We start from the raw sequence: 18,593 nt of genomic DNA, 5'->3' as shown, positions 1-18,593 counted from the left end.
GCGCGGGACCCGCAACTAGCCGCCGGTCGCAGCGCGTATAAGAGAGACAGTTATACCGTAGCTAGCTAAGGAGGGAACGGGATAGGTATAGGGTACACACACCAACTTCGTGACTGTAAATAGGAGAGGTAATCTCCAATGGGTCAGGCCGAAGGCACAGAACCGAAATATGATTGATTATGATCACAGAGTACATTATGATTTTATGAACATAGTCATATGTATCCTTTTATTGTATAAAATGTGAATCAAAATCAGTTAAAACAGAAAGAGAATCAAATTTTTGAGTAATTTTAAGATGGGAAGCACACCGATAGCTTTAACGTTCAATGTGCAAGCAAAATGTAACATATCAAGAGCTCGAGCCGCATCAATGAAGTTACCGCATTATGAAGTTCAAACTCCTGTATTTATGCCGGTTGGAACTCAGGTAAGTTGTTATCAGATAAATGTTAAACTCAAACTGTGGCGATTTCCATTCCTTGTTGACTGTCGTTAGAATTCCTAAGTATAATCCTTCTCTAATATTATAAATGTGAAAGTGTGGATGTTTGGAAGTTTGTTTCTTAATCACGCAAAAACGGCTGAGCGGATTTGGATGAAATTTGGAATGAAGATAGATTATACCCTGGATTAACACATAGGCTACTTATTATCCCGGAAAATCAAAGAGTTCTCGCGGGATTTTGAAAAATTTAAATCCACGCGGACGAAGTCGCGGGCATCAGCTAGTATTATATATATACAACTGGCCAGCAACTTCAATTTATTCATAACTAGATGATGCCCGCGACTTCGTCCGCGATGAGTTAGGTTTTTAAAAATCCCATGGGAACTCTGATTCTCCGGGATAAAAAGTAGCCTATGTCCTTCCCTGGGATGCAAGCTATCTCTGTACCAAATTTCGTCATAATCGGTTGAACGGGTGGGCCATGAAAGGCAAGCACAAACTTTTGCATTTATAATATTAGTATGGATAACAAACCTATACTAACTTGAGCCTCAATAGCTCAACCGGTAAAGGAGTGGACTGAAAACAGAAAGGTCAACGATTCAAACTCCGCCCGTTGCACTATTCTCGTACCTACTCCTAACACAAGCCTGACGCTTCGTTGGAGAGGAAAGGGGAACATGACTAATATATTATTATTTTTAATAGACTAAGCAGCTTTCACTGATGTGTCTATAATATCAGAAGTGCTTTGAGTTTTCCAAATGTTTGTCCAATCGATTCTTGAACTGGTTAACAGAACTTGACATAACCACATCCTTAGGCAATTTATTCCATTTGTGAACAACTCTGTTGGTCAGAAAGTGTTTTAATGGATTTGACAATGGCAATTGATATTGTAGCTTCATATCATGTATTATACTGTGTAATATAATGATTTTCGCCTGGAGCACAGATGTGTCACATGAATTATGTTTGTACTACCTACTTTAATAATTGCATGTTTAATTTTATTATTTAAACAATTACAGTATTCATTAGAGAATTCATCACAAACAAACTTTTTGATACTGTTTTGAAGTAAAACAAGAAACCTTTGTACATAGTTTTGTCCAATCCATTTTGTCTGCCTGTCTGTGTGTCTCAGTCATTAGGAGTGTGGTAAAGTTGAAATTTAGTGCACTTACAGAAACCTGTTACAACTACACAGAGGCATGATGTTTTTTTCTGTTACGGCCTTGGAAAAGTAATCTGAACAAAATGTGATAAACAACCCTAATAAAAATTTAGGGCATAATCCCTAATAGGATAAAGTGACTATATATTATGATGAATTTTTATTTTAGGGAACAATGAAAGGATTATTGCCAGATCAGCTTGAAAATTTAAATTGTGAGATTATATTGGGAAACACCTATCATTTGGGAAACAGACCTGGTGTTGAAGTACTGACGAAAGTAGGAGGCCTTCACAAGTTTATGGGATGGAACAGAGCACTCCTCACTGACTCAGGAGGATTTCAAATGGTATCTTTGCTTAAATTGGCAGAGATTACAGAACAAGGTGTCAAATTTAAATCCCCGTATGATGATAGTGAAATAATGTTAACACCAGAGAAGTCTATAGAAATTCAAAATTGTATAGGTGAGAAATTCTTACACTTGTCTACTAGATGATGCACAACTTTGGCCATGTGGAGGTAGGTTTTTAAAAATTCTGTGGGCACTCATTGATTAACCGGGATAAAAGCAGTCTATACCTGCCCATCTCAGAGATACAATTAAGATCTGTTCCAGACAGGTGGTTCCCGTGACTTCATTCACTTGCTTTTAAGTGTTGATTTTTGTTGTTTGATTACCGGAATAAAAAACTTATATCCCGGTAATCAAACAACAAAAATCAATCAAAACTTATATGGATTAAGAGGTGCAAATTTTATTGATTAATAGGTGCTGATTGCCTTGGGATGCAAGCTGTCTTTGTACCCATCAAAATCAGACTGGTGGTGAAAAGCTAGCAGACATACAGATGCACTTTCGCATTTGTAATATTATATGGATTAATGGGTGCAAATTTTATTGATTAATAGGTGCTGATATTATAATGCAGCTAGACGATGTAGTACAAACAACATTCCAAGATTATGATCGCATAAAAGAAGCCACAGAAAGAACAAGTCGCTGGCTGGACCGTTGTCTAAAAGCTCATAAAAGGCCTACCGAACAAAATATATTCCCCATAGTACAAGGCTTATTAAATCCAGAATTACGAAGACAGAGTGCTGAGGAACATATCACAAAAGATGTAAATGGTTTTGCTATTGGAGGTCTTAGGTACATTTTAATATTGAAGATTAATTACAGACTTTGATAGAATAAGCTAGCTAGCTGGGCAATAAGTGCCTATTTAGGAGTGTATTTGTGTAGACTTTAATTTGTAAAGAGCTTTCTTGATTAATAGTAGCAGACCTGTGTCCATAGTTGTTTTGTTAGGGTCAGTGCACACCGAACAGCAAAATACTTGAGCTATGTTTATTGATAAGTTGATAATAAACTAAATCCCAACTAAAATAGAGTTCAAAATAGTGTTAAGAGAAAATCTTCAAAGAATTATCTCTAGCACTGAGCCTAGTAAACTTTGTCATAATTGTTTAGTTCAATAAAACAGAAATTAGGTTAAGGTAAACTTAAAAAAGTTGTAATATTTATAAGCAAGGCCTACATTCAATGGCCAGATAGATGAATGTCCACAGGCTGCTGATGAAATAACATTTTTGTGTTTGCAGTGGAGGAGAAGCAAAAGATGACTTTTGGCCGATGGTCAGCCTGGGGACTGAAATACTAGATAAAAATAAACCACGCTATCTGATGGGAGTGGGTTTAGCTATTGACCTTGTTGTGTGTGTTGCACTGGGAATTGACATGTTTGATTGTGTATTCCCTACACGGACAGCTGTAAGAACTTTTGTAATACTTAAGTATATCTTTATATTGTACAAAAAACTAAATTGCATCATATTCCTTAGTTCCGAGGGTCGTCACTCCATTCCGTAATTATTATAATGTTAGGAGTTTTCTTGAGATAATAATGTGGGGGTTCCCAGAACCTCCTATGCATATGACTAAGAGAACGAGATTCTGCTTCATAGTTTTAATGGTTATTATCTGATGTTAGTGATAATAACCGGGACCGACGACGGCTGAACATGCTCTCTAAGTTAATTACCTGTCCAATTATCAACCAGGGTCAACGTTGTTTAGTCAGCATGATTACCGTTTGATAAACAGTGACACAACTAGGCCACATATTCCCTCATTTTGATACATATAAAAAAACAAAATTGTTTGTACATTACAAAACTTAAGAGATTATTATTCTTCTATACATGTACATACAAAATTTTGAAGATGGAATTAGAAATTTCTTACATGGAGGAAATCAACTTACTAGAAAATGTAATACTGTGGTCTACAATATCTAGAATAGGCTAGATCTAGATTTCACCCTAGCCTTGAGTAGAACAATAAAAAAAAGTTTTTTTTTTATTTCCAGAGATTTGGCTGTGCTTTAATAAATACAGGTCAATTGAACCTAAAACAGAAACAGTTTGAAAGTGATCTCAATCCCATTGACAAAGACTGTGAATGTACTACATGTAAAAACTACACCAGAGCCTATTTACATTGTATAGTATCAGTTGAAACAGTAGCATGCCATTTGATCTCGGTGCACAATATTGCGTTTCAGGTACCTATATTTTATACTTTACAATTTTTAATTTAAAGACATTTAATTAGGATCTTACTTGATAATTAAGTGAAGATGTTTAAAACTACATGATGCCCACAACTTCTTTTGCGTTTAAACATCCTGTTGGAACTCTTTGATTTTGCTTATGTCCTTTCCTGGGACGCAAGCTATCTCTGTACCAAATTTCATCAAAAGACGTGAAAAGCTAACAGACAGACACACACTTTCTCATTTATAATATAAATATGGAGATCATCATCATCAACAGATAGGCGTCCAATGCTGGACATTGGTCTCTTGTAGGGACTTCCACACACCACGGTGTTGCGCCGCCTGAGGCTCCGTGCGACTCGTCTGATGTCGTCCGTGCACCTAGTGGGGGGTCTTCCAACACTGCGTCTTCCGGTGCGTGCGTGCGTCTTCCAAGGTGGTGGAATGGCGACCCATTCCACCACCTTGGGACCCCAATGTCTATCGGTTTTGCGAACTATGTGCCCTGCCCATTACCACTTCAGCTTCGCAACCTGTTGAGCTGTCGGTTACTGTGGAGATACAGCTATGCTTTTATTGCGGCTGGGCTATGGCAATTTTCATTATTTTAATTCATTGCAGATGCGTCTGATGAGAACCATGAGAGAAAATATTAAACAAGGAACATTCCCGCAATTTGTTAAGAAATTTGTAAATGACTTACATCCTGATAAGAACTATCCTAGTTGGATTATAAACTCGTTGATGTCTGTTGGAATTAACTTATTGGAAGACTAAACATCTTATAAAATTCACTACTTTTTCATAAGAGAGTGAATAAAAACTTATATGGCAGTGTATATATGCAAAATAATCAAATACTGAACTATGGCTGGCCTTGCTGACAAGATGGTAATAGGTACTCTATATTGCCACTAGCAGAAGCCCTCAAACAAATCACATCTGTCAGCTGTTTTATTTTGTTGTTAAAGTAAATCTAAGAAATAAAAGCATACACTAATTAACATAGCACAGTTTTTATTTATTAGATCATTACATAAAATCATCGGAATCATTTCCATCATGATTTGTTTTCATATTTTCTTTCTTCATCAAAGTAGCATAGCTTCTTAACTCTGCTTCCTCTTTCTTGCGTTTTTCTTCTTCTTTTTCTTTTTCCTTTTTTTCTCTTACCAATTTCTTTTTATCTTCTCTTTCTAATTTGTCTCTAGTTTCTCTTTCTAGTCTCAAATCAGGAAATGCTTCTCTTTTAGTTTTGTTTAGTCTATTCACAATATCATTAATTCTTTTAATTATTCTGACTTTTCTTACATCCTTATCTTTGTGAAATGCAACCTGTCCTACCTGAAAGCAAGAAAATCCCATAAAATACTGTATTGAATTCATTTGTATTCTCTTATTATTACAATAACTCACCTCCATACCAGTTGTTTTCTTCAAATTTGACCACATAGTGTAAACAATGTCAATATCATTCATCTTATTGCCCATTATAGAGTTGGCTTTTACTAATTGGCATGCATCATCAAGCACAGAATTTGGTATATCATCTATTGTTTGACCCTTAAAAAAGACAAAACATTTTTTTAATCCTTAGTAAAATGTAACGTTGTAGATACATAATCACCAGTACCTAATCTGAATAGGTACAGTACCTGTCAGAGAATATTGTACACCGACCTTTGGATATAGATAGCAGTTTGGTAGTGTTGTAAGTCGTTGAGACCAACAAAACGTCATATAGGTATGAATGACAGAGACAACGCTCTATAAAGCCAGAACCCCTTTCTAAAGGTCAATGTACAATATTTTCTGCCACTGTAGTGCAATTTGGGGTGAACAACCTAAAACCACCTAAAACATTATCATTACGACTGGGATGCTGGGATTGATCCCAAATTGAAAACAAATTTTTGTTTTATCCAAAACTAGCAAAGGTAGGCCTATTGTTAAAATAACCAGGTTACTCAAGTCAAAAATCACAATGTGCATACACTGAACCAAACATCAGGAAAACGACTTTGGGGCCATATTATTTTATTATTATTTACTAGACGATGCTCGCGATTTCGTCTGGGTGGATGTAGGATGTGGATAATGCTGATAATCAGGACAACTTTACATTAGACTACTTACAGGTGCTAAACGAAGGTAGACATGTGCTGATGAAACTTTATCAACGTGGAACCAAACATCTTCAGGCCATCCCCATTTAATTAAATCTTCATCTAAAATAATTTGGAATATAATATTATGACTATGCTTATTTTTAGACCAGGCATTTTGAATTCTACAAAAGTGTGTAGGTACATCTCAAAGCATTATATCACTGCTATGTAGATTTAGTTTTTTTAATCATGTGGGAACCCTTTGATTTTCCAGGATAAAAAATAGCCTACACCCATGTCCAGGAAACCTACCAATCGTTAATTCGGTTAAACGGAAGGGTGTTTAAAAATCCTGTGTGAGCTCTATTAAAAAGTAACCTGCCTGTCTTCAGGATGTAAGTTCAAAGATGTAAGCTAACTCTGTACCAAATTATGTAAAAATCGGTTAAACAGATGAGTTAAGAAACGGTAGCAGACATACATAAAAAACTACTTACTCTCATGTTTGTCGGTACCCATGAATAAAGTTACAGGTGGTGAAACAACATCGCTTGTAAAATAAAAAACCATTTTGCCTGAGAGCGTTTATAAATATATCAATCTATGACTACTGAAAATGTTTTCTTGTTACAAAAGCTACCAACATTTTATTTTAAATGTAACCTAATCGACTAGCACTATTTTTTAGAAAAATGAATAACCAAAGTACCTACTCTGTGATGAATAACAATAAAAATTAGTTCATCTAAGGTAGTTCTACTTCGTCTGCAGAAATGACACTGACAAGTGGCAGCACAGCAGTGTTGCCGAATGCTTTCCAAAGAATGCACTAAAACAACCTCAACCATTGTGGCTAATTCCGTTGTACACAATCTCTAAACTAAACTAAAATGACACGTCTAAATCTATTGCTATCCCTTTCATAATGTTGCTTGTGGAAAAGGAGAGCACTAGATTTAGACCTATTAATTTAGTTTAGTTTAGAGATTGTGTACTAGAGAATCGGCCCCATTGTGATGTTTTGTTTTACTAAAAAAATCGGTCAAGTGCGAGTTGGACTCGCGCACCGAGGGTTCCGTACTAAAAAAGAATTAAAACAGTAAGAATCACTTTTGTTAACGAACCGCAAAACTAACTTTTTTTGTAGAGGTTTATTGGGGCCAATTCTCTTGTACACAATCTCTAAACTAAACTAAATTAACAGGTCTAAATCTAGTGCTATCCTTTTCCGCAAGCAACATTATGAAAGGGATAGCAATCGATTTAGACTTGTCATTTTAGTTTAGTTTAGAGATTGTGTACAAAGGAATTAGCCACAATGTTATTAATATTTAAAAAACTATGATAGAGCGTTAGTTTTATTTTTTCTGTAAAATATACATTAACTCCTAAAAATCCAATTCTTTCAGATTTTTAGACTGGTAAACTTCAAAGAATAGGGGGTGGAACCTTTTTTTTTGACATTTTGCACGGTAAATTCTTGTGTGTATACTCTTGTATATATAATATTATATATTATATATTATATTCGGTAATAAATAAGTTAAATTATTTAAAAAAAAATGATTTTATTTTTATTTGTCGCCACTTTCCGAAATAAGTGAGCTTAGATATATTATTTTAACCGTTGTTCATTTTCAACGATTCAGTAGTTTTTCAGCATTTCATTCCATTCTATCAGCACAGCCTTGAAATATACAGTCCAATTACGAATGTACTTGTAACTTGTACAGAGCAACGGTAGGGTGGGTTGCGGAGCGCGGGCGGCGCGGCCCGCTGCACGCAGATTCGCGTAGTTTGCGTGATTGATGGACGAGGGTTTTCGTGAGCGTGGTTTTAAATATTTTAAGTGTCGTTTAGTAAGTTCTATCATAAAATGGTGCATTACTGTTCTGTCTACGGATGCTATACGAATTGTAAACAGAACAAGGGTCTAAAATTACACCGATTTCCCCGCGATTGTAATCCCAATTTTGTGACAACCCTTGCATATTTGCGTAGAAACACGTATATACCTACACGAGCGGTGGCATCGCTCGACTTCAAAGGCGTCGAACAACTGGTAGTATTTCGTTAAACTGTGCTATCAGCCTAAATCCGTCTACTGCTGGATTTATGCTTTCCTAGAGCGCGCCACCAAAGTCCAAACATGGTCTCCTGCCTACCTCATCCACCACACACTTTTATTTCACACACTTTATATTTTATATTATACCAATTTGTGATTTTTTAACCGACTTCAAAAAAAGAAGGGGTTTTCAATTCATTGGAATCTTTGTTTTTTTGTAATAATAAAAATTAGCACAATGTGCGTTATTGTGGTCGATTTAATTGCGTTTTGTAAAGCATTTGGCAACCCTGGTAATGTCAATGTCAAAATCAAATCAAACCCAAATGTTTATTAATGGTGAGGTTAAAATAATAATTTTTTAACATTCTCTTTTGTTTAAACGTAAAAATAACTAAATAATTGTCTTTTTTTATTTCTTAGATAGAAGTCCACAAAAAAGAATAGGTACTTCGTAGTACATATGTAAGTGGAAAGATTTAAGTGAACCTGTTTTGTGACCGTTTTTGTATTGAAAGAACAATATACTACCAACATCATGGGAAGTCCAGAGCGAGAGTTATGCCCTCCACCATCAGAAGAAGACGAATTAACCTTGCCTCGAGCAAGTATTAACAAAATGATCAAAGAGTTGGTACCTTCTGTTCGAGTTGCTTTCGAGTCTCGCGAGCTAATACTCAATTGTTGTACGGAATTTATTCATCTTATAAGTTCGGAGGCTAATGAAGTATGCAATCAGAGTAATAAGAAAACAATAAATGCTGAACATGTTCTTCAAGGTAAGTAGAACAGCCATGTTTATCTGTATCAGCAATATGCATTGCACGATGATTCCAGCTTATGATACTACTCCGCCAATATAACTCTCCAACCATATGGATTGTATTTCTTTCTTACTCCTTCCCTATAACTTTTAAGTGTTGCCTCACTTACAAAAAACATTCTATCATCTACTCATTTGTGACATCATCAAGGTCAAGTGCACATTTGTCTTTGATGCTCTCTAATATTTTCAAGCCAGGAGTTAAGCTTTTAAACTTATACATAAGGCCAAATAACGTAAACTTGCACTAAATAATATTACTAACAACATTTTTCAGCATTGGATCGACTGGGTTTCAGTGATTACACAGTTGAAGCAGAAGCAGTACTGAAAGATTGCAAAGCAGTGGCTGCTAAAAGAAGAAGACAAAGTACAAGGCTTGAAAACTTGGGCATTCCAGAAGAAGAGCTGTTGAGGCAACAGCAGGAATTATTTGCTAAAGTAAGATTGAGATCATTTTACATACTGCAAGCTTTGCACCCAAAATTTCATTGTGATCATTGTAGCTGACAAATTTTGGATTCTGCTGACAAACTTCTGATTTTATTCTCACTTCATACATATCTTACACCCGGCTGTACTCACGTGTTTAGTCGACGTTAGGCTGACTAGTTTCGTAGAACGCGATACGTTTTGTGCGTGTAGATGGAATGTCGACGACATATGGATGGAAACTCGCCCGACGTCTTGCGGTTTGGTGGTAAAATGGTGAAGAGGGGACAAGATTGAAAAGTTCCTGATCATTTAGTTAATTACTTATCTATCAGCTAGTGTGAAATAAGTATTTATTAATATAATATTTCAGGCTAAAGAGGAACAAGCAAAACATGAACAACAACAGTGGTTACTATTACAACAACAAGGCTTGATTGGTGTGGAGGGGGTGCCGCAGCCGTACGTGCCACCACAGTCAATCAAACAAGAGGACACTGAGGACGATGATTACTCATAGTTGCACTATGAAAACATTTTACCATTTCATATTTTATTTTAAATCAATATATTATGTATTTTTTTTAATGTTGAAAAAATACTATACATACCAGAAAACTGTGTTGATTGGTGAAACATCCATACTAATATTTTAATTGTAAAAGTGTGTCAATGTATCTTTTTTTTCATGGCAAGACATGCAACGTGTGACGGTAAAGTGTCTTTGAGGCCCTTAGACGTCACAGTGTAAGAAATTGTATGAAGACTTTTCTGGTTAACGCTAAGTCGCACATCGTGCATGTCGCCCTCTGCAGTATAGCGTGATTCATGCCTTGTATGTCAAATCGTACATAGACGTACTGCAGCGCAGTTTCCGTCTTTCTTTTTGATTGTTCAATCCTAAAGCCCTATATAAATGTTAATTTTATGTGACTCTTGAAATTAAAGTCAGCTTATTCAAAGTTGTATCGTTTTATCAATCAAAACATAAGTTGGCAATCGCAAGTCCAGCGTACTTGTATTAGCAGAGGTCAGTGGCAGTGATTGAAAAGGAGGATGTTACCTAGGTACATCCCACATGAAAAATTTAAAAAAAGATTATTAAGTTGTCATCATTGTCGTTACAATCACCATCAAAGATGTTGTTTATTCACAAATAAATAAATAAACAATATCTGTGTTATTATATATTGTTCATACTATTCCAAAAATAGCTCCAACATGTTGATTCCCACAATATGAATAGCGGTGAAACCAACAAACAGAAATATAAACGACCAAAACATAAAACATTTGCAACTACGCGTCCAGAAGCATCTGTAAGTACTTACTCTACAATTCCTGTTAAAACCTGCAAAGTTGGTATCTTGCATAGTATCAATTTATGCAAATGTAGGTTAGTACCTAGGTACGCGACAGGGCGAGATGACAATCGGTGTATGCGGCGGGAGACGCCCCGCACACCCGTAGGTCACCCGCGCTCGCCCGCACAGGGTAGCGGGGGCTGTGCGGGCATGCGAGCGTTCTTTCTCCGATTGCCATCTCGCCTTTTAACAGCTTTTTAAAATAAGAATAGTGGAACAACTTAGCATGGACATATGGCATAGTCAAGACTTTTTTATTTTCAAATGTCTGTATTTATGCGGATGTTCCGCATTTGCGGATGCGGATATCCGTAACACCTGGTGGTAATTAGCGCGAACGTCGCTAGGGTGAGCCTTCTGTACCTGTAAAGGTAAGTATTGTACCTACTTACCTACTAAAATAGGACCACTGCCAAACTACTTAATAACTAAACCCTTTTTTAATTTGAGCAAATTAAATGTTCTTAATTTAATTAAATTAAAGCAAGCGTAGTGTGGGACGCACTCCAGCACGATGGACCGACGATATAGAGGCTAGATGAGGAAGGCTGAGGACCGGGTGTAGTGGCGCTCTTTAGGGAAGGTCTATGTCCAACAGTGGATGTCCACCGGCTGATGATGATGATGGTGAAAATGTTCTTATGTAATTTTTTCCAGAAAGGTGAAAGCTCTAGCAACGCAAATGAAGTTGAGCGAGCGGAACCGCAGTGTCCTTTGCTAGCTAAAGATTCAGAATGGGTTGATATCATACAAAACACACCTGATTCAAAAAGCAACAGCGATGCGGAGGCAATTCTGCAACTCGTAAATAAATTAATACCTATACCTACCTAATTTTAACAGCTTTTTCAAATAAAAATAGTGGACCAACCTAGCCATGGTTTAGACAAGTGGCGAAGACGTAGCATGGACATATTGGATATATCTGTCTAGACTTTTTTATTTTACTGCAATTTCACCTGACTAGCGTAATTAGGTACGAAACAGAACCCGCGTTACGTCGTCTTTGTATGTCAAAGTATTGTTTTGTAAGTAGTATTTACCTACTTAGTTAAAACGGTAATATGTAAAGGTGAAATTTTCACAGAATATGTATTTCTAGGGCCGGCGGCGGCTATCACAACAAATAATAAAGATTTCAAAATGGCCGCCATGAAAATTAAATTGTTATTTCTTGGTACGGACTGCGGAACTCTTCGTGCGCGAGCCCGACTCGCACATGACCGATTATTTTTAACTTGCTTTATTGCTATTTTAACTCTGGTATTATAAATTGTAGGTCGAACACGAAGACGGAGCTGAAACAAAGCCACTTGTCTTGATGTTTCCTGGCTTACTTGTCGAAGACCCAGAAATGATACAAGGAATGTTGAATAGAGCAATGTCGACAAGCGAAGTCACCAAACATTTGGTTGGGCAAAAAGCTAATTTTGCGTTTATGAAAAAAGTAGATCGGCTGATTCCAAACGATAGGGTAAAGAACAGTCGCTGTTATCTATCACTTTTCACTACCCATTATATATATCTCTAGTCTCTACATAGTATAAAATAAAGTCGCTTCCCGCTGTCTTTATATGGATGTATGTATGAACGCGTTGATCTTTTAAACTACGCAACGGATTTTAATGCAGTTTTCACCAACAGATAGAGTGATTCAAGAGGAAGGTTTATAGCTATAGTTTATTTCTCAAAAAATTAGAGATCCCTAGAGAAATTGAAATAATGTGAATTAGGTCGGAAAAAATCCTCATTTTAGTTTCCGAGGCAATGACACCACATTAGTATCTACATTGCACCCATGCGAAGCCGCGGCGGGTCGCTAGTAGTATAAATAAAAGAGAAATACCACTCACTCTATGAAGTATCAGGGATGGAGGAAATAAGCTGCGATAGCCTAGTGGTTATCTAGTCCGCCTTCTAATCGGAGGTCGGGGGTTCAATCCCGGGCACGCACCTCTAACTTTTCGGAGTTATGTGCGTTTTAATTAATTAAATATCACTTGCTTTAACGGTGAAGGAAAACATCGTGAGGAAACCTGCATGCCTGAGAGTCCTCCATAATGTTCTCAAAGGTATGTGAAGCTACCAATCCACACATGGCCAGCGTGGTAGAAGTCTGAGAGGAGACCCGTGCTCTGTAGTGAGCTGGCAATGGGTTGATCATGATGATGACCACTCACTCACTGACTGACTGATTAATCACGAACATACTTGAAATTTGGAAGGTAGGTTTCTTCTAGGATATACGTGTCACCTAAGAAATGTTATTGATAAAGTCCTCCCCTAAGGGGGTGAAATGGGGGTTGGAAGGTTGTATGAAAGTTCTATGTTTTTAAGTTAGAGACGTGAAAATAGGCATACCTATAGGTTATCATCAGCCCTCTGCCCAACTCCGCGTCAGTAGAAACGCACCCTTACAATTATTTTTAATGATAGGTACAGACCTACTTAAATGATTTTAATGATTACTCTTCAAAATATAAATACCTAACTAAAATAAGTTTGAATTATAGATTGTGTATAATAAATAATGATTGATAAAAAATATTATTTACAGAAATGGTTGGAAAGTTTAACAGAAAATAGAACCTCACTTTGCTCAATGATATCTGGATTTCAAAATGACAGTAAGTAGGTAATGTGCTCAAAGCTCTAGAAAATAGACATAAGTAAGTACCTTATATTTTAATACATACCTAGGTAGGTACATTACCTACCCACTAAACTTATATTTTTGTGTCACCATCTTATTTGTTAAGGTGGGCAAAATTGGAACTAGGTAGAGCCGCGTCAGCAGCACAAGGATAGTATAGAAAAGCAAGTGTTATTTAATTATCATAGTCGTAATTGTAAGGTGCGTGTCTGGGAACGAACTCTTGAGCTCCCGAATAGGAGACGAACTTCTTAACCTCTAGGCATCACGGTTCTTTAGTACCTACATAATACCTAATTAATTTACTTATTTACAGGTATGTTAAGTGATTACGAAGCGGACACAGAAGAAACAGATAGTGCAGAGGATACGCACAATAAAAACGAAAACATCGATAAACCAACATAAAGAAGTTGTGTTCTATTTTTTTACCTAGGTAGCAATTATTTTGGTAAACCAATAAAATAAATTTAAAACGACTTTGTTTAATTTATTATTACTCGGCAGAAGTACCTACAGCAACTAATATTTTTTTACAAAAGCCTATCAAAAAAGTACCGAGTTACAAGTAAGAGCATAAAAATAAAATAACGACAAGCTGGGTTACGTCCGCGACAGGTTGAGATGAGATGGCAATTGGGGTATGAGGCAGGGGGATGCCCCGTACACCCGCACGTCACTTATAAAAAACTATAATAAAGATAAATAAAAATTTGTTTTATAATGTAATCTTACTTTGCATATTTTAATACCAATTATTTGTTCGTGAACACATTTTAATTATTTTTTTGTTATGTATCTACAAATTCATTTTTTTCCCCCTCATGTGTGCTATAAGACCTACCTACCTGCCAAATTTCAAGATTCCAGGACCTAGGTCAACGGGAAGTACCTTCTAGGTTACTTGACAGACAAAAGACAATGAAGTGATCCAGTAAGGATTCCGTTTTTTCCTTTATAGCCTAATACTCGTAACTCGTTACTAAGCTTACTCATGGTGCAAGAATTATTTATTAAAATCGGTTCAGTAGTATCAGAGTTTATCGATTACAATTTACAACAAACTATAGTCGACCCATTTTAAACTGAGTCATGGAGTTATCAGTCTGTTTCGCTCGCACGTACAGCGAAGCACCTGTAAGTGCGAGCGAAACAGACAGAACTCGACGACTCAGTTTAAAATGCGTCGACTATAGGTAACATATCTTTCCTCTTAATTATATTAGTATAGATTAATATAAGTTTTAATGTTTAAAATTTAAGCGACTATTTTCAGTAGGTCGTGAGTTCAATAATAATAATTATTCTCGTCATTGAGGTAGACCCAAGTATATAAACAGTCAGTGATTCTCGTGCACTCTTTCGAATTTTGTAATGTGCTTGTGCTAATATGCATATAAATTATAGCTAACATTTTCTTATAAATTTCTAAATGCAATTATTCATGATAATATGGAAATAAATGAAAAAAATATTGTATCCGAGAAAAATATAATTATTTTTTAAGCATTCATAATATTATTTTTCATTTGGTATCCAGATTATTTATTTGGCTCACAAGGCTACTCTGGGTAATATCATTAGATAAATTTAATATATTATTCTTAAGTACAAAATTAGACGGTTCATCTCTATTATGAATAATTGTTCGTGAAAGACAACGCAAATATCATTACTTTATCAGCAATTGAAGATGATTTCAAATATCTATTCATCGAAGCGGCATCGAAAATGAAAACAATCATGAACCATCTAATTCCAATAATGTCTTGTGCGGTCATACAAATAAATATCTATCCAATGAAATGAAACTGTTAACTGTGACTAACTGACAGAAAGCACAGCCAACCGGTAAACCTATAGGCTTAAACCTTACATTCCATAAGTATCTACTTACAATTATTAGGATTTTTTTTGAAAAATTCTAACTTTTAAAACCGTAAATCCACGCGAAGTCAAAGTAATCTAGTGCTAATACAAAATGCTTTTGACGAATTAGAAATAGCGAACTCTCGAATTTTAAGGTAAAGCTTTTTTAATCAAACACATTATTTTTACTACCGCATTTTTGAAGAGAGGATCATAGATTTTGGAACTTAAAGTAAATATAATAGAGAGAACCAGCGCGTGCGAGACCTGCGTTATTTTATAAAATCTGAAAGTTTGCGTATTATCCCCAACACAGGGAGGAACGTTTGTTTAGGTCATGGTGGCTTTGGGAGATAACAGGTAACAAAGGTGTAAAAAATCTTACGTCAAAGTACCTATAAAGTCAATTTTTTTTTATTTTTTAGCAAACCCCTACCAGACGCCTTTAAAGTTTAAAAGTTTAAGGGTATCTGGCAGGGGATTGCCACGATACTAAGTGTCTGGCAATGCATGACGTGATTTCTAATACTATTCCGAAGAAAATATAAAAACTTTATACCTAGTTAGACAGTTTGACGTAAGATTTTTTACACCTTTATTACCTGTTATCTACCATAGCCATTATGATCCAAACCAACGTTCCTCCCTGTGTTGGGGACAATACGCAGAGAAACTTTCAGCTTTTATAAAATAACGAAGGTCTGGCACGCGCTGTCTCTTAGTCCATTATATTATTATCTAATTACTATGCCTATAATTGGATAAGTATGAATTTATGAAACTATTACATTGCGTGCCAGACCTTCGTTAGTCCAAAATCAAAACTTAAAGCCAAAACACAAGCTGAATATTCGACAAGACTTCCTGTTGAATATCAGTTTGAAAAATCAATATAAATAATTATTTATTTGCGTCGCTAAGCCAAATGCCGAATATTCCACGAAGCTGAAATGGACCTCAATTATTACAAATTATAAATAAGTTCTATCTTCATCTAGATACATGTTATTTTTAAAATTTCAAGTGAAGGCATATTTTCATTATTTGTTATTTGACAAAATATTATATATATATAGGTACATTAGTCATTGATTAAAGTAAATATAGTACTTAAGTCAGTTTTCATTTTCAAGTCTAGTAACAATAATATTTGTGTCTAGATATGGTCTAGAATCTAGATTCGTAAATCTAATTAGATCTAAATACGTAAATCAGATTATAAAATACTAGCTGATCCCCGCGGCTTCGCCCGCGTAGATTTAGGTTTTTAAAGATCCCGTATAGCCTATGTCACTCAGGAATAATGTAGCTTTCTACTGGTGAAAGAATTTTTAAAATCGGTTCAGTAGTTCTAAAGATTACCCCCTACAAACAAACTTAACGACATTACCTCTTTATATAATATAATACAACGGGCCGTGCAGCAGAAATCGTAATATTTTAATTTCGCCATAACTTCAAAACCAAACGTCCAATTTTAATCATTCAAAGACCAAATATTATCTCCATAAACTGTTCTTAGTGATGAAATCATTTATTTTGATAAGGATTAATAGCATGAGTAAAATAAACGCGTTTAAATGTAGTCCAAAAAAATTCAAGATTTTTAAATAAAAAAATGGTTGCTGTGCCTCACTCGACATAGATGGGTATAGTGTGTCGCGGACTTTTTTGTAGATATTTATAAGATCTACAATTAATTAGAACATTTTATGGTTCTATCTTTTATAGTTTAGGCAGCGTACGCAAAATAAGTAACTTTTCTGGTTGATTTTTTACACCTTGTGTCCGAAAAACCCAAATATCTTACGGAACCCTATTTTTTTCCAAAATAAAATATAGCCTATGTTACTCGTGGATAATGTAGCTTTCGAATGGTGAAAGAATTTTTAAAATCGGTCCAGTAGTTTTTGAGCCTATTCAGTACAAACAAACAAACAAACAAACAAACAAACAAAGTTTTCCTCTTTATAATATTAGTGTAGATAACAAACTTGTTGTATGTTTCTTTTACCTAATAAAACAAAAGAGATAAATCAGTTTTATAGGGTAGGTTATTATGACTAAAATATCTTTAGTTATCAAATCTATCCTATTTTAACAATCGCGTTAAATGGAAGAGTATCATTGAGTTTCATAACACCTAACATTCTAGACACAACCTTAAAGATGACTTTACCTACACTATCATAACTAGTCAACCGCGTCCAGACTGAAATGCGGCTTTCTTGGCCTTACTTTTTGAACATGTTTTATATCATGCAGTGTTTTTGTTTTACTAAAAAAACGCAATTCCAAATATGCCTGTCTGTGCAATATTAAGCTCAGTGTATGATTTCGACTGATACTTTATCTCAAGTAACTGATTTAAAACGTTCGCTCGTCCTAAGTGTATCATGACCTACGTCCGCGCCTTTCTGTGCTTTGCAGCGTGGACGCAGTCTTAAGCCAGCAGTTCATTATCAGAAATTGCTTGACAGAAAACTCTTCTGTCGCACTCACGCTGTAGTTTGTGAGCATCAGAAGCGGATGTCCGATCCATCATAATTCTGCGGGATCTAGTACAAAATGTATGAGCATAATGCTTTCCAGCGTGCTTCAAAGTTTTTCTCAATTTCTAGTAATGGTCGACCTTACACATATTTACAAATTAGTTAATAACTGCAACTACCTAGTATCATAACTCTATGGCAACAACAATAAAAAACCAAGCTTCGCGTATAACAATGCTGCCAATTAGAACAAAGTAATTCAACCTAATACAATATTTAATTTTAATTAAATTCTTTCATAATTAAAATGGCAATTTTTTTAGTATAAACATAAATATTATTTCAACTAATTCACTGGATATTAATCGAACAACACAATAGGTACGGTACACCTATTTAATTTATTACACTTACTAATTTTGCAGCCACACGTACAATAAATACAAAATTTTATTAACTTTTTAATACAGAAATTACTATTTTATTGTTATTTAATAATGATTTAACATCGAAGCATTTCAATAATTTGTATCATTACCAGTAAAGACCGTTAGAGCAGTTATTCAATCTTTTATTTACTATCTATTGTTCC

The 18,593-nt window shown here is 35.4% G+C and overlaps 4 protein-coding genes across 7 annotated transcripts; 3 read left to right on the top strand and 1 right to left on the bottom strand.

Moving 5' to 3' along the window:
• The first annotated feature begins 127 nt into the window (after nucleotides 1-127).
• Tgt (tRNA-guanine transglycosylase) lies at nucleotides 128-5,194 on the top strand. Of its 2 annotated transcripts, XM_034968719.2 has the most exons (6): nucleotides 131-430; nucleotides 1,798-2,095; nucleotides 2,541-2,784; nucleotides 3,237-3,405; nucleotides 4,004-4,198; nucleotides 4,814-5,194. In XM_034968719.2, exons 1-6 carry the CDS (start codon nucleotides 299-301, stop codon nucleotides 4,967-4,969), a joined length of 1,194 nt encoding a protein of 397 aa, XP_034824610.1. In that variant the 5' UTR covers nucleotides 131-298; the 3' UTR covers nucleotides 4,970-5,194. The 2 variants fall into 2 exon arrangements, with proteins under 2 accessions (XP_069362024.1, XP_034824610.1); XM_069505923.1 differs by lacking the exon at nucleotides 4,004-4,198 and having other exon boundaries at nucleotides 128-430.
• Nucleotides 5,190-7,082, bottom strand: LOC117982373 (coiled-coil domain-containing protein 25). The gene is made up of 4 exons (XM_034968732.2): nucleotides 6,798-7,082; nucleotides 6,329-6,420; nucleotides 5,609-5,755; nucleotides 5,190-5,536 (listed from the first exon to the last, which is right to left on the bottom strand). The coding sequence occupies exons 1-4, from the start codon at nucleotides 6,868-6,870 to the stop codon at nucleotides 5,225-5,227; spliced, it is 624 nt and encodes a 207-aa protein (XP_034824623.1). The 5' UTR covers nucleotides 6,871-7,082; the 3' UTR covers nucleotides 5,190-5,224.
• Nucleotides 7,083-8,562: 1,480 nt separating this feature from the next.
• On the top strand, nucleotides 8,563-10,589 carry NC2beta (negative cofactor 2beta). The gene is made up of 4 exons (XM_034974844.2): nucleotides 8,563-8,707; nucleotides 8,792-9,147; nucleotides 9,469-9,632; nucleotides 9,997-10,589. The coding sequence occupies exons 2-4, from the start codon at nucleotides 8,907-8,909 to the stop codon at nucleotides 10,141-10,143; spliced, it is 552 nt and encodes a 183-aa protein (XP_034830735.1). The 5' UTR covers nucleotides 8,563-8,707; nucleotides 8,792-8,906; the 3' UTR covers nucleotides 10,144-10,589.
• Nucleotides 10,590-10,737: 148 nt separating this feature from the next.
• LOC117985979 (uncharacterized) lies at nucleotides 10,738-14,117 on the top strand. Of its 3 annotated transcripts, none has more exons than XM_034972785.2 (5): nucleotides 10,738-10,942; nucleotides 11,645-11,791; nucleotides 12,267-12,461; nucleotides 13,545-13,614; nucleotides 13,957-14,117. In XM_034972785.2, exons 1-5 carry the CDS (start codon nucleotides 10,862-10,864, stop codon nucleotides 14,046-14,048), a joined length of 585 nt encoding a protein of 194 aa, XP_034828676.1. In that variant the 5' UTR covers nucleotides 10,738-10,861; the 3' UTR covers nucleotides 14,049-14,117. The 3 variants fall into 3 exon arrangements, with proteins under 3 accessions (XP_034828676.1, XP_034828683.1, XP_034828690.1); XM_034972792.2 differs by having other exon boundaries at nucleotides 13,545-13,618; XM_034972799.2 differs by having other exon boundaries at nucleotides 13,545-13,622.
• The last annotated feature ends 4,476 nt before the right edge of the window (nucleotides 14,118-18,593 follow it).

This window comes from Maniola hyperantus, chromosome 1 (assembly GCF_902806685.2).
Source record: "Maniola hyperantus chromosome 1, iAphHyp1.2, whole genome shotgun sequence".
NCBI classification, from domain to species: Eukaryota; Metazoa; Arthropoda; class Insecta; order Lepidoptera; family Nymphalidae; genus Maniola; species Maniola hyperantus.
This window is presented reverse-complemented; position numbering and strand designations above follow the sequence as displayed.

Bases quoted from the DNA above. Each gene is read 5' to 3' on its own strand.
- Tgt (XM_034968719.2), top strand. From the start codon at position 299: ATGGGAAGCACACCGATAGCTTTAACGTTCAATGTGCAAGCAAAATGT. The intron at 431-1,797 runs GTAAGTTGTTAT...TTTTTATTTTAG, and splicing joins TTATGCCGGTTGGAACTCAG to GGAACAATGAAAGGATTATT. The intron at 2,096-2,540 runs GTGAGAAATTCT...ATTGATTAATAG, and splicing joins AGAAATTCAAAATTGTATAG to GTGCTGATATTATAATGCAG.
- LOC117982373 (XM_034968732.2), bottom strand. From the start codon at position 6,870: ATGGTTTTTTATTTTACAAGCGATGTTGTTTCACCACCTGTAACTTTA. The intron at 6,421-6,797 runs GTAAGTAGTTTT...AAATTATTTTAG, and splicing joins GGGTACCGACAAACATGAGA to ATGAAGATTTAATTAAATGG. The intron at 5,537-5,608 runs GTGAGTTATTGT...TCTTGCTTTCAG, and splicing joins AGAAAACAACTGGTATGGAG to GTAGGACAGGTTGCATTTCA.
- NC2beta (XM_034974844.2), top strand. From the start codon at position 8,907: ATGGGAAGTCCAGAGCGAGAGTTATGCCCTCCACCATCAGAAGAAGAC. The intron at 9,148-9,468 runs GTAAGTAGAACA...AACATTTTTCAG, and splicing joins TGCTGAACATGTTCTTCAAG to CATTGGATCGACTGGGTTTC. The intron at 9,633-9,996 runs GTAAGATTGAGA...ATAATATTTCAG, and splicing joins AGCAGGAATTATTTGCTAAA to GCTAAAGAGGAACAAGCAAA.
- LOC117985979 (XM_034972785.2), top strand. From the start codon at position 10,862: ATGAATAGCGGTGAAACCAACAAACAGAAATATAAACGACCAAAACAT. The intron at 11,792-12,266 runs GTAAATAAATTA...TATAAATTGTAG, and splicing joins CGGAGGCAATTCTGCAACTC to GTCGAACACGAAGACGGAGC. The intron at 13,615-13,956 runs GTAAGTAGGTAA...ACTTATTTACAG, and splicing joins ATCTGGATTTCAAAATGACA to GTATGTTAAGTGATTACGAA.